The sequence below is a fragment of the Pholis gunnellus genome (assembly GCF_910591455.1).
Source record: "Pholis gunnellus genome assembly, chromosome: 3".
Classification (NCBI taxonomy): domain Eukaryota; kingdom Metazoa; phylum Chordata; class Actinopteri; order Perciformes; family Pholidae; genus Pholis; species Pholis gunnellus.
Window position 1 is genome coordinate 22,648,454 of NC_136529.1, and position 12,584 is coordinate 22,661,037.

The 12,584-nt window shown below is 40.8% G+C and overlaps 1 protein-coding gene across 1 annotated transcript; it reads left to right on the forward strand.

Annotated features, from left to right (window-relative positions):
• The first annotated feature begins 324 nt into the window (after nucleotides 1-324).
• Nucleotides 325-4,545, forward strand: fam83d (family with sequence similarity 83 member D). Its single transcript, XM_079186470.1, has 4 exons — nucleotides 325-1,053; nucleotides 2,654-2,821; nucleotides 2,993-3,117; nucleotides 3,299-4,545. Exons 1-4 carry the CDS (start codon nucleotides 565-567, stop codon nucleotides 4,149-4,151), a joined length of 1,635 nt encoding a protein of 544 aa, XP_079042596.1. The 5' UTR covers nucleotides 325-564; the 3' UTR covers nucleotides 4,152-4,545.
• Nucleotides 4,546-12,584: the final 8,039 nt, after the last annotated feature.

The window sequence follows — 12,584 nt, forward strand, 5'->3', positions numbered from 1 at the left end:
ACCCAGTCAGATGTTTTAAATAAAAACCATAACACGTCTATACAAATGTAGCCGACTGACTTTTAGAGTGCTGCTTATCTTCAATACCTTTGAGTTCCTTCTGTGTTTCTACCCGTCTATGTTACTCTAAAATGAAAGTAATAGTGAGGACTTTTATTTGTTTTGTGTTTTTACTGAGATTGGGGATACTGGTCTCAAGGAATCACAACTTCCATGGTACCAGGAAAAAGCGTCAGAGTGAGCGCTCCCTGCTGCTCTCTGCTCTCTGCGGTGCAACCGGATCAGGGCAGAGCAGAGGGACGCACAAGAGGATTGTTTGCCTCCAAATGAGCCAATGGGATCGGCTTTACATTAGACTGACAGTCGGCCTCAGCGAGCCCGGAGACGGCATTCTGGTCCGACAACTTCTCGACAGCCAATACGGATCCACGACGGACCGGAACCGAGGGAAAAAAAGAAAATACGAATTTGGTTTCCCTGTAGGTCAAAACGTTACCTGTCACCTGCAACAGAGGAGCTTCTTTTTTTTTTTTGGGAGGAGAAAGGGTGTTAACATCCACAGCAATGGCGGCTCTGTCGCAGTACCTGGACGACTCACCTCTGAGGTTGTGTCCGAAACCCACCGGGGTCGAGGACCTGAACCTGCAGGAGGTGTACAACGAGAGACACCGCCTGGCGTTGGAGGAGCTGCTGTCGGGAGGGCTCGAGAACTTCCTGGCCTTCCTCGGGAAAGAGAGGATCCCCAACTTTCTGTCGGACGACGAGATGCAGCGGATCAGGAGCGCCGCCGTGCCCCCGCGCTGCGTGTCCTTCCACGGGGAGGACCAGGCGCTGGAGCAGTCGCTCAGCAGCTCCATGGACTGCTCCACCGTCACCTACTTCCCCGAGGTGTCGGACGTGGAGCCGCCGGTGCTGGAGATCGGCTGGCCCGGCTTCACCGCCGGCTCCTACCGGGGCGTCACGCGGGCCGTGGCCCACTTCCAGCCCAGCTACGGGGACTGCATATACAGCTGCAAGGAGGCGGCGAGGCGAATGATTAAAAGTGCCAGCGAGGTATGCGCAGATAAAGTATTAAAAGAACAGCTGCATACTTGTTGTATCTAATAACCACCTTTTTAATTGTTCGTTATTTGGCAACTGATTCAATATTTTACTTTAGAAATATTCGGCTGGCACCATGCTGATATTCCTGAAGGGACATGCTGGATAATAACTAATTGTAGTACATTTTTGTATTTTTTTACTCTCCTGTTGTTTCACATTATAGCCTAATATTTATATAATTATTATATTTCTACAGCGATACCATGACAGCATAGTTTTGTGTGGTATCAGCCTAAAACAGGATTATTGTTTTAGTCAAATTCAAATTGATGTTATTTTTTATAAATATATTCTAAAATTCATATTTGATCAAATAGCCCCCTGCCACAAAATAACGACGTGTGTGTGTGTGTGTGTGTGTGTGTGTGTGTGTGTGTGTGTGTGTGTGTGTGTGTGTGTGTGTGTGTGTGTGTGTGTGTGTGTGTGTGGCCCCTTATTGTCAGAGGAAAAACTCAAATTCTAAATCTTCTTTGTATTATTAAAACACATGCCAGATTGTCCCCATGGAATTTCCTTGATCAGTCTGAACATTTGGAAGGTTTTTGAAGTCTTGATCAGAAAGAAAGCGGTGACCAAAAGGATCAAACAGTTAACAAACAAAACAACCTCATGAATATTCATAACGATGCTCCTGACGGGAGCTGTCAGTCTCGCCCCTGTTTTTTGAAAAGAAACATTCCAGCGTGATGGGAGTGTGTGGATCCAGCAGCACCTCAGGCCTGAGGAGGGCCTGCGTGCCAGATGTGCCTCGACTTGCTTTGCTCCCTTCTATCAAAGTTTGCGTTCCCTCTTCATCAGAGAGCTTTAAATGCTGGATTTCCTCTCTGGTTTACAGCTAAAATGTGGTGTGTGTGTGAGTGTGTATACAGTGTGCCGGCAACCAGTTGAAACTTTAGTCAAATATTCTCAGCCGAGTTTAACCTTTTTGGTCGTCTGTCTTTTTGTAATGTTAAACCACTCACAGTCTTTATTGTGCGACGGGGCCGCTGACTGTAACAACGCATCTACAGCACGTTGGCTCACAGGAACAGCCTGATCCTGTATTTCTGTGAAATTTTAAATCTGTTTGTGCACATTTGTCCTAAAAATAAGCACCCGCCACTCTATCGTCCAAATAAGGTGGTGAACTCCTGACAAAACTGCATGTGGATAACACCAGTTCGACGCAATAAATCTGAGCTACGTAAACATCCGTGTCTAATCCTCGACACACAACCTTTACCGCAGCATGTGAAATTCCATTCTTCCTCGCGAAAGAAAAGAGAGAAATCTCTCAGTGCGAACCTAAAGAAAAAGAATGGAGGCGAGCCCCACGGTGCCCCTTCTTGTCTCCGGTATGAAAGTAACTTGTTTGCTGACCAAGTGTTACTGTCCATATCCATGGTAACAGACCACAGTCAATAGCACGCTCATCACCGGGAGTGTGTCGGAGCGATTCGCTGCTCTGTTTGAATAAGGCCTCAATAATAAAAACACAGTCGTGTGCTTACATCTGTGAGAGCACGGCCGCAGAAGTCTATTATATTACCTCTGTAATTTTCCACTGCAGGTGATTGCCATAGTTACAGACTCCCTGACAGACCTGGATATCTTTAAGGATCTTCAGGAGGCGTGCTCCCTCCGCAAAGTCCCCGTCTACATCCTGCTGGACCAATCATGTGCTCCTGCTTTCCTCAAGATGTGCAAAAATGTCGGCGTTCGCCTGGATGACCTTCGGGTGTGTGGTTGTTTTTTCAGTAAAGCTGGGTGTGGCTCTGTGTGCACAATACGAACATCAGTTGGCATCAAATTATAATAACGTCTTTTAATATTTGATATGATACTGGGTGGGTCTGCACTTATCTCTCAATCCTGTTGTTTATCTTTCTCTTTTTTTTAATCCTTTCAGCAAATGAGAGTGCGAACCATAACTGGTACAACGTATTACATGAGATCTGGAGCGAGGATCACTGGAGAAGTTCATGAGAGGTTCATGCTGATTGATGGAAACAGAGTGGCTACAGGTTCCTACAGGTAACAGACTGCTAACCATTTTACCTCCAATCTAAATGCTTTAGCAGCTTGTTGTGTGGCATGGAGATGCCTAAAACCCACAGATTTAACAGGCTTTAAGTTAATGCATTTTTCTTGCTGGGTTTGGATAATCGTAGCTGCTTACTTTCCGTCACGCATGTTGAATTTATTTCCTGTGCAGGTACAACTGGACTGATGGCAAACTAAACAGCAGCAACCTAATCGAGCTTTCTGGTCAGATAACGGAGAAATTTGACGAGGAATTCCGCATCCTCTACGCCCAGTCTTTACCGATAAACACTCGAGGGCCTCCAAGTGCCAGAAACAGCTGCATCTACGAGCATCTCCTCATCAAACACTCGGTCGCCTCTTCCCCTCACCTGGCCAGCACACCCGGCCGTAAGCCCCTGAGCTTAGCTGTCCCGCCCCCGTGCGAAGCCTCCACTCCCGATCGTCCTAAAACCGGCCCAGTGTCCGACTCCTCCACCATAGGTGAGGACTGGACGGAGCAGCAGAACATGCTGGAGGATATCCTGGCCGGCAGCACCGCGCAACGCTTTCCTGCAGATCAGCTAGCGGAGAAAGAGCCGGCGACCGTCTCCTGCCACGCCGCCACTCAGACCAGCCGGTCGGTGACGGACAGCGACACTCAAACTGACCTCCAGCTCACACAACGCCCCGACCTTATCGCACCAAAGAGTACAGCGCTAAACCAGGCCACCTCTCCCTCCTTCACCTCTCCCAGACAGAGCTCGCCCACCCAGGCAGCTCCAGACGGCGCCTTGAAGGACTCCTTCCACAAGTTGACCAAAGAGCGCCATTACCACTACTCCACCATCCGCTCCAAGCTGGAGCACATGGTGACCGCCCTGTCCCAGAGGCGAGAGCTAGCGGACGTCACCAACATGACTCACGGGCCCGGCTATCACAGCAGGCAGAGGGTGCACAAAAGCTGTGAGGAGGAACCAAACCCCAGACTGCTTGTTGAAAGTGCGGGCACGGGCACGTGGCCAAGAACCAGATGTGTACACTAGTCTGTCTTCAGGGATTTTCGGAGATGGAGGGGAGTGGGAGAAGGATCTTCTGTTTCATATAAACGGTTTAGGCCTGTGCAGTAGAATTCTAGCTTTCTACTATTTGTCTTATTTTTTCGAGTAATGGTAAGGCAGTATAATCAACAACATTTTTTTTTTTGTCCAAGGACATGTGCAATATTCATTGTTTGTTCATGTCAGTTTAAGGGAAATGATTTACTGAGCCGGTGACAACTGGAAAATATCTGCTGTAGTGTGAATGAAAAGGCACTGAAGCTCTTTTTTTTTGATAATTTAATCACATTTGGCCGATAACTTTATCCGAACAACATATAAGAGAGCAGCTGTTGCTCACTGTGCTTTCTTAATAAACAGTACTACTTGGCTTGATGAATGCTTATTTTATTTTTGGCTCTTCAAACTATTTGTGTTCCATTTAAGCTTTTCATAAAGCTTCACTTTAAGCTCATGAGAGTACAGTTTTTTTAAAAAGAAAGTTACTTTTACTCAACATAAAATATGATGGTATGATGGTACTGTTCAGGCAATCGCATTGATTAAGAAACGTTTCACAAAAACAATAAAGGTGGTGCAGTAAAGCGAAATGCTACATGCTATTATATGACTATTTAAAACCAATCAATTATGTGTGTTCTGTACGATATTCACACACGGGAAGGAGACCCAACAGCTGGAGAAATACGTGAGTCAGGGAAGTTATTTCACATGACGTTCTCCAAGAAGAGAAAAGTGAACAACGAGAGCAGAGAAACCAGAACCTTTAACCAAGAATGGACTCTTATATCTTAATTCTTCCTGAGACCAGTGTGTCTCATATGTTCAGAGACCGTGACGATTATTAGAAGCGCCACTATGAGACAAAGCACAAATCTTTTGAGCAAACGTACCCGTAACGTACCCAATATGATCAGAATCCTAACACATGAATCCACTGTCCAACAATGATGTAAACAGAGAGGAACAGAGCGGAAACAAGTGGTTTCAATAACCACAGATAAAGTTCCTGCTCATAATCTTCTCTTTTTAGAAGATTATAATATGGATATCTTGGCTTTTATGATTGACATCACTTCACACCTGAATCAAATGAATTTAAAGCTGCAGGACAATTTATTTGAATTCATTTTTTTAGATGAAGTTTCAAAAGCTTTCTGTTATGTATTTTATTTTTTAAATCCAGTTCCAAATTAGACGTTATTGTGATGTTCCGGACCTTTGCATGACTTTTACTACGACTTTTTATTTTACATACTTAATATCACTTATTTTGACAAATTATACTATGAACTTCTTTTGACTTTTTTCGACATAGTACATTGACTTTTTTTAATACTTTTTATCATATTAGATATATTAGATATCTCTTTTTTTCGACATGCTATACTATGACTTTGCTAAACATACTATAATTTTTTTATAGTGTTTAGAGTGTTTTCAACATGCTATGTGACTTTCTTGACACATTATAATATGACTTTTTTGACATGCTATACTATTACTTTTTTTGACATGCTATCATATAACGTTTTTATGACTTTTACGACACAATGTTCTGTGACTTTTTAATGACTTTTCTCGACATCCTCTGCTATGACTATTTTATGATTAAACCCATGACCTGCTATCACCCTGAGCTATCTGATATGACACACTTCATCTGTTATGTAACGTATTTTACTTCTTCACTTTGGGTGGTAGATCTTAAAATCTACTGCATTATTTGAGGATTGCACCCTCAACTTCCAGACTGCAGGCCAGTTTCCTATCACCCCGAGGCACCTGGCACAATTAACCACAATTTCATAGCACATTTGCCTTTTTCACTTTGGGTGTTTAACCTGAAAATTCGCTGCACCACATAAGGATTTAACCCACCGTCTGATCTAACACACTTCACCACAGCTTCAAAGCATATTTGACTTCTTCCCCTTTGGTGTTGAAACTCAAAATTCACTTTGCCTCATAAGGATGGAACCCACAACCCTCTCATATCCAGAGCTATTTGATCTGTGATACCTGACCACTGTTTCACAGAGCTTTTGTTTAGCTAGACAGGGATTCAGGATTTGATGTTTTCACTTCAGACTTTTATTGTAGCTTACAGCTTTTCTTGCTGAGCAACTCTCTGGTTAAGAAATTAGGTTTTCCATGTTGAACTAGTTCACATTAATCGACAAGGTATAGTGAAAGCTTTGAGGACAGGGCAGGATTTGATAACTTAGTTTCACATGCATGTCATGTTCTTGGATTGAGACACTTCATTTAGCCATTGATTCCCATTGATACCCACCCACCATTAATAAGTTAAAACTGTAAATGGAAGTGTTTCAGCCAGTGCAGAATTCCGGTTTGTGGATGTCGCTGGTTAAAACAAAACTAGGAAAACACATAATTTATCCTCTGAATAACAACTTTCAAACAAGTGATAATTTACCGCTTCATTACTATAATTAGTGACACAACTCACTACAGTTTGGTCGAAAATGAATCCAAACCTGAACTGAATCAAATTTGTGAAAAGGCTCTAGAAAGCTCAACTTCTAATTTAACCTTTTATTATACTTTGAAGCTGTCTGATTGGTTGTTTCTTAGACCAACGCTCTCTTGGACTTGTAGGTGACTCCTACATTTATTTATTCAACTTTTTAAAGGAAACTTCAGATTTTTTTGTTTATTTGTGTTGAAAATGTTTTTAAACACATCTTTTTAACTGAACTCTGACTATGCTATACTATGACTTTTTAATAACTTTTTATGACATATACAATGACTGTTAAAATACACTAAGACATCTTTTTCAACATAATATGAGACTTTGTTAGACATGCTATGCTAGGACTATTTTCACATGTAATATTAGGACTTATTTATGATATGCTTTCATAACGTTTTATGACATACTATACTATGACACTTATTTTTAACATACCAGACTGTTGCTTTTTTTGGATAAACTATGACTATTTTTTGACACACTAAACTATGGCATCTGTATTGCTTGTTATACTATGAATTTTTCCGATACACTTTACAATGACAGTTTTATGGCATTCTATACTAGACTTTAAAAAAATAAAAGTACGACTTTTTTCGACATACTAGACTATGACTTTGGCAGTACCCACTGGGTGAAAATAGCTGTACTTTATATGACATTTTTATGACATTTCTTTTATTGGGCTTGCATTGCACCGGTGTAAACACACAGCTGACAACCTTGCAGCTTAACTACTTGACGCGGTAGAGACGTACTGGGAAAGAGCCTGCATGTGTCCATGACCATGCATGGAACATTCTGGCTGCTAACTCAATGAGGGTCGGCTAATGGTCAGACATAAAACAATCTAAAGCAGCATCCCTGTATGATATACTGTATTTCTTTTTATGGCTTACTAGATATTACCATCTTTTTATGATACTTTTGAAGGCATACTATACTGGGACATATTTTATGACCCTTTTCTATAGCATACCATACTATGACTTTATAGGACATGGTTTGGCATTTTTATGACACACTATAGTATAACTTTTTTATGACTACAACAACTACAACAACAACTACTAATGTTACTACAACAGCTACTACAAGAACTACTACTTCTACAAAAACAATTACTACTAATACTACTACAACTAAGACAACAACGACCACAACAACTTCAACTATTACTGCAACGTCTACTTGATTTGATAGTTACCAAATGTTTGTGTCATGGACTCCACGAGTACGAGGCCCCTCGGGTCCCTTTGTTCATTCAGCAGTGTGGACAGAAAACAGAGAGATAGAAACCAACATTTATAAAACATAGTGTCTCCGGCTTCATAGATCAAAGCCTACAACACAAAACACAGATAGGTGTCAGGGTTTATGTTACCCAGCTTATGCCAGATTTTTGCGGGTATCACTTGTAGTTGTCCGTCAGATGAAAAGACCAACGCTAAAGATGTCAGTTGAGAAATATGCCAAATAAAGAAAGAAATTGATCTTACTATAAAACAAGGAATCTCTTGTCTGTATGTGTATGTGTGTATATCAGAATCAGCTTTATTGGCCTTGTAAGCGTACGCATACAAGGAATTTGACTCCTTACGTTGCTTTCAACGTACATACACAGAATATACAAACTAAAAAATGTAAAATAAATACAAGGACAACAAAGCATAAACATTTAACTACTATGTACAAATGTGAATATATATATATCCAAAAGTATATATATATATGAACAACAAACAATGACAATGGAATTGAGTTATTAGTGCAGAATGGTGGTAGCAGTAATCTGAAGTCATTTTGAATCGCGGGTCTATACGGGCACGACGTGCTGCTGAGTTTGGCACAAACAGTGTTTTTGTCTTCATATCTCAATCGAAAGCACAAAGGTCCCACTGTGAATGATCAAAGCAAGTCAGAGTCCTGGCTCTGGTGAGACGTGTGCTCAGAATGCCTTGAGTTATAAATGTATTACTCACTCTGTGCTTTGGGCGAATAATGTTTAACTGGATATGAAGTGTAACTATCCCGTATCAAGATGTACCGATTCTTTACAGAGGAAGGAGAGCTGTTGATGTGGCTGTAGCACGTGATGGAAAGCAGGAATCTGAAGGTGATCAAAGGACTGTGTTTACAGATGAACAACTAAAGGGTGTAGTCAAAAAAATGAGTAATGAGAATAAACTTTTATGGCATCACGGTTTAAAATAAACTTTTTTAAGAATTATTCATAAAGACAACCAATTTGAACAAAAATGTATGACAGAAAAAGGAGTTGCATGATAAACATTTTACATTTCAAAACACATTTATGATGGAACACTGCCAAAATCATCACATAGAATATGCATTTTTAAAGTTGATAGTCAACATAAACATTTAACAAAGGTTAACTGCCATGTTGTTTGCTGTCAGTCAGTCATTAAAACTGTATTTGTATGACACCTTTCATAAAGGTTAGTGCAGTTCAAAGTGCTTCACGGGTTTTAGTCCTCCACTTTCAAACAACTTGTACTTAAAGTGTTCGTGTCAAATTCAATTCAGTTCCTTTTTTAATGATGGCTTATTGTTAATTTATTCTGGTGGTGGAAAGTAACTAAGTGCATTTACTCAGCTACTGTAATCAAGCACAAGGTGAGGTGTTTGTACTAAACTTTTTTGAGGTCCCTATCAAAATGCAAGGCATTATTATTATTTATGCAAAGGAATCACTTTTATGAGGGGCTCAAAACGTTTTGAAACATCACAAGTAGCACCGACAATATTTCCTCTATGCAATCATTTAGATTCAACGGTTCGGCTATATTTAGCTTTTGTTGTTTTACTGATGCTTCTTGTTATTGAGAGTGAACATTTGTTCACTGACAGTTTGCTATATTTACTGTTCATTTTATTTGTATTCTTGTCTTTTTACTTATTTGTTACATGTTCAAGGTAAATAAATACATATAAAATGAAACAAAAGGATTGTCACTGTCTATTCATAATCACCAACATGAATTCCATTAGTTTATGACTGTATGGAAATAATTGTAAAACCTGTGCAAGATAAGCATATCGTTTGTTTAAATGTACGGTCGAATGGTGCGTCACTTTAAATGTTGCTGCCGCAAGGAATTGTGGGGCGGCATTGTCTTCTTTCCTTTGGTAAAGGAAGGTCCAGTGTTTCCTATGCTAAAGGAGGTAAGAAAGGAAGCATTGAGGCACATTTCCTTAGCATTTAGAGAATTCAAACAGCTCTTATCATGGCGGCCACTTAGATACTTCCGGGTCATTTGATCAGTTGTGAAACTTCCAAAGCAAAAAGGACTTTTTAGCTGCAGCCCTGCTCCTGTATTATTGTTGTGGGTTAACCCCGCCCCCGATACTTTAGGCCCGCCCTCCTTCATAACTCATGAACTGTTGTCTTAGTCACTTTTGGTGGCCATCATTGCACTCAGCAGAGATCCTCTTTCATTTCTGACATACACGAAGGTGCGAGGGTCCTTTGCAACTTTAATTCATATCGTGCTTTTTGCTCTTTTCACCAGCTGCAACATTTAAATGCTGCTTAATGCTAGAGTACTTCTTCCACAACTGATTGACATGAAATAATGAACCTGCTTGCTGCTATTAATGGCCATGGAGGTTGCTTACCCAATTTCAAATAATGAATCCATTGGTAGTTTCACTCATATCAGTATTGATTTGTTGATATTAACTTTGGTTTGCTTTACAGAGCTTTTACTAAAAGGTCATAATGTAGCAGGATTATAACCAGTAACTATAACATGTTGCAGTTAACTACAACTTTAACAAACATCAGTGTTACAGATTTTCTTCATTTACAAGATGCCACAATATTACCATCCTGAATTACCATCACCTACAAACTATTACATGGTAATAAGATGAGAACAGCAGGCCGTCCTCCTGTGGTGTGTGCATCTCTTGCTGGGCAAACACATCAAAAGCCTCTGCAGCCATTATGTGAAATGGAGCAGCTGCAGGGAATTGATCCACAAGTAAAAACAATGGTGGTAAAATGTGAGAGAATGGTATTTGTTTTTAATTGGCTGCTGCAAAGCAACACTGTCTGCAATCAAGGAAGCAGTGGGGGAGCCACAACACAACAGCCTGCATTCGGCTCGGCTCACTGGTACACAGAGAAGCGCTCATATTGCACTTCACATGTGACAATTAAAAAACTATATCTATTATTTACTTTTTCAGTTTTTTCCTTGATAGAAAAAGCCTATTTTTCACTAACTTACTGGGGTTCCGCTAGTGATGAGCATTAGCTGTAACACTAGCAGGACTCAGCCACCAGAGAGAGCCCTGTCCTCAGCTAAAACATGCTCACCGCTCCATTTTTCTTCACTGTCCTTATGAAGAAGCTTCGAACTCTGTAAATACCGATGGTTTATTTCTCGGAATGACACAGCGTCATATCTGTCTTGTTCACCACAAATACTCGGCTGAATTATCACCGATAAATCAACATTTTTGGTTATTTATTATATAAATTCTGATAAATATAAAGTCTCACACTGTATAGTTTTATATGGTACAATATTCATTTTCAAGTTTGCAGCGGGACTTATTTAGAAGAGACAAACAGCTACCGTCTGATGTCCTCATAAGGTCACTTAAGATCTCTGGAGAATTGTAGCGGTGGACTTCTCATGCTGCATGCTGGGTAAAATCCTTGTGGATGTCAGCATGTCTGGCAGAAGGTGTAACACTATACCCTACCAAATATTGTGTTATGGCCTAATTCAAATAGTCAGCACGCTCATGCTGTTGTGCATAATGACAAATCACACGCCATGCAGATGAGAAATAACCTTTTCTACTTGCAGGTGTGTAGAACAGTGAGGTCATAAACCGAATGTCAAAGGGGTGTACACGTGAATTAAAAAAACTGTAATGTATTTATTACACTTGCATGTTTAGTGTTTCTGTCTTTGGAAAATCCTCAGATTTGTAGTGTATGAAACGTAGATTTGAAGGCCAGGGGCTGTGTTGCATGACGGCAGTATTTTACGTTAACAGCCCCTCAGAGTCCCAAAGGACAGAATAGATCAGGATATTGCAGACAGACAGTACTCGTCATACAATTGATTATTTGACTTATATCCATCACCGTGTACATTTATTCAGGCTTCCTCTCTACTTGAGTGTGAACACACACACACTGGACTTCTAACTGTGGCACAATGCATTTGTCTTGGCATTATATAAACTGAAGGGAACGGTCAGAGCGGTGGATTTCGTGTCCAATTTTTCTGATTTTTGCTCTGGATTTTGGGAAATAACAAAAATCAGGTTTGGCTTCTGACACCGACTGAAAGAGTCAAACGGCTCTCCTGGTGCTGCACATAAACCTTTTAATTACAGCAAACATGGTTGATGAGTTTGAAGCTTGATTACTTGGCCTTCATTAGTCAGATTGTGAGATATAGTGACTCCCAGAGGTGCAATTTGGCATCTCTAAACACTGCCACCCTCTGTGTTTAGCAATTACATTTACCCTACAGTACACCCAAACAGGTGTGTCCACCCCAAATACACACACACACACACACTGGCTCATGTATGTACACTCACACTTTTTATCATCAGCTTGAACAAGCAAGGCTGCATGTAGGAGTTTCAGTCTGTTTTTGTAATTTTGAGAAAGAGCCTGACTAAAAGAAAACACTGATAAAATGTGCTTAGTGTGCTCAGTCCTACTCTGTTGAACTCTGCCTGTCATAACGATTTCGTGTTTGCTGTGCCATCTTGGCTTTGTTTTCCATCAGGGCGGCCGGTGGTTGTCACTACACCGAGGAGGGAGCGTTCTGCCTCAGGCCACGACACACTGATAATGAATGTTCAGCTCATCGGAAAAATAAAGTGCGTCTGAATTATGTGGTCAGGATCTGGCCGTTGTT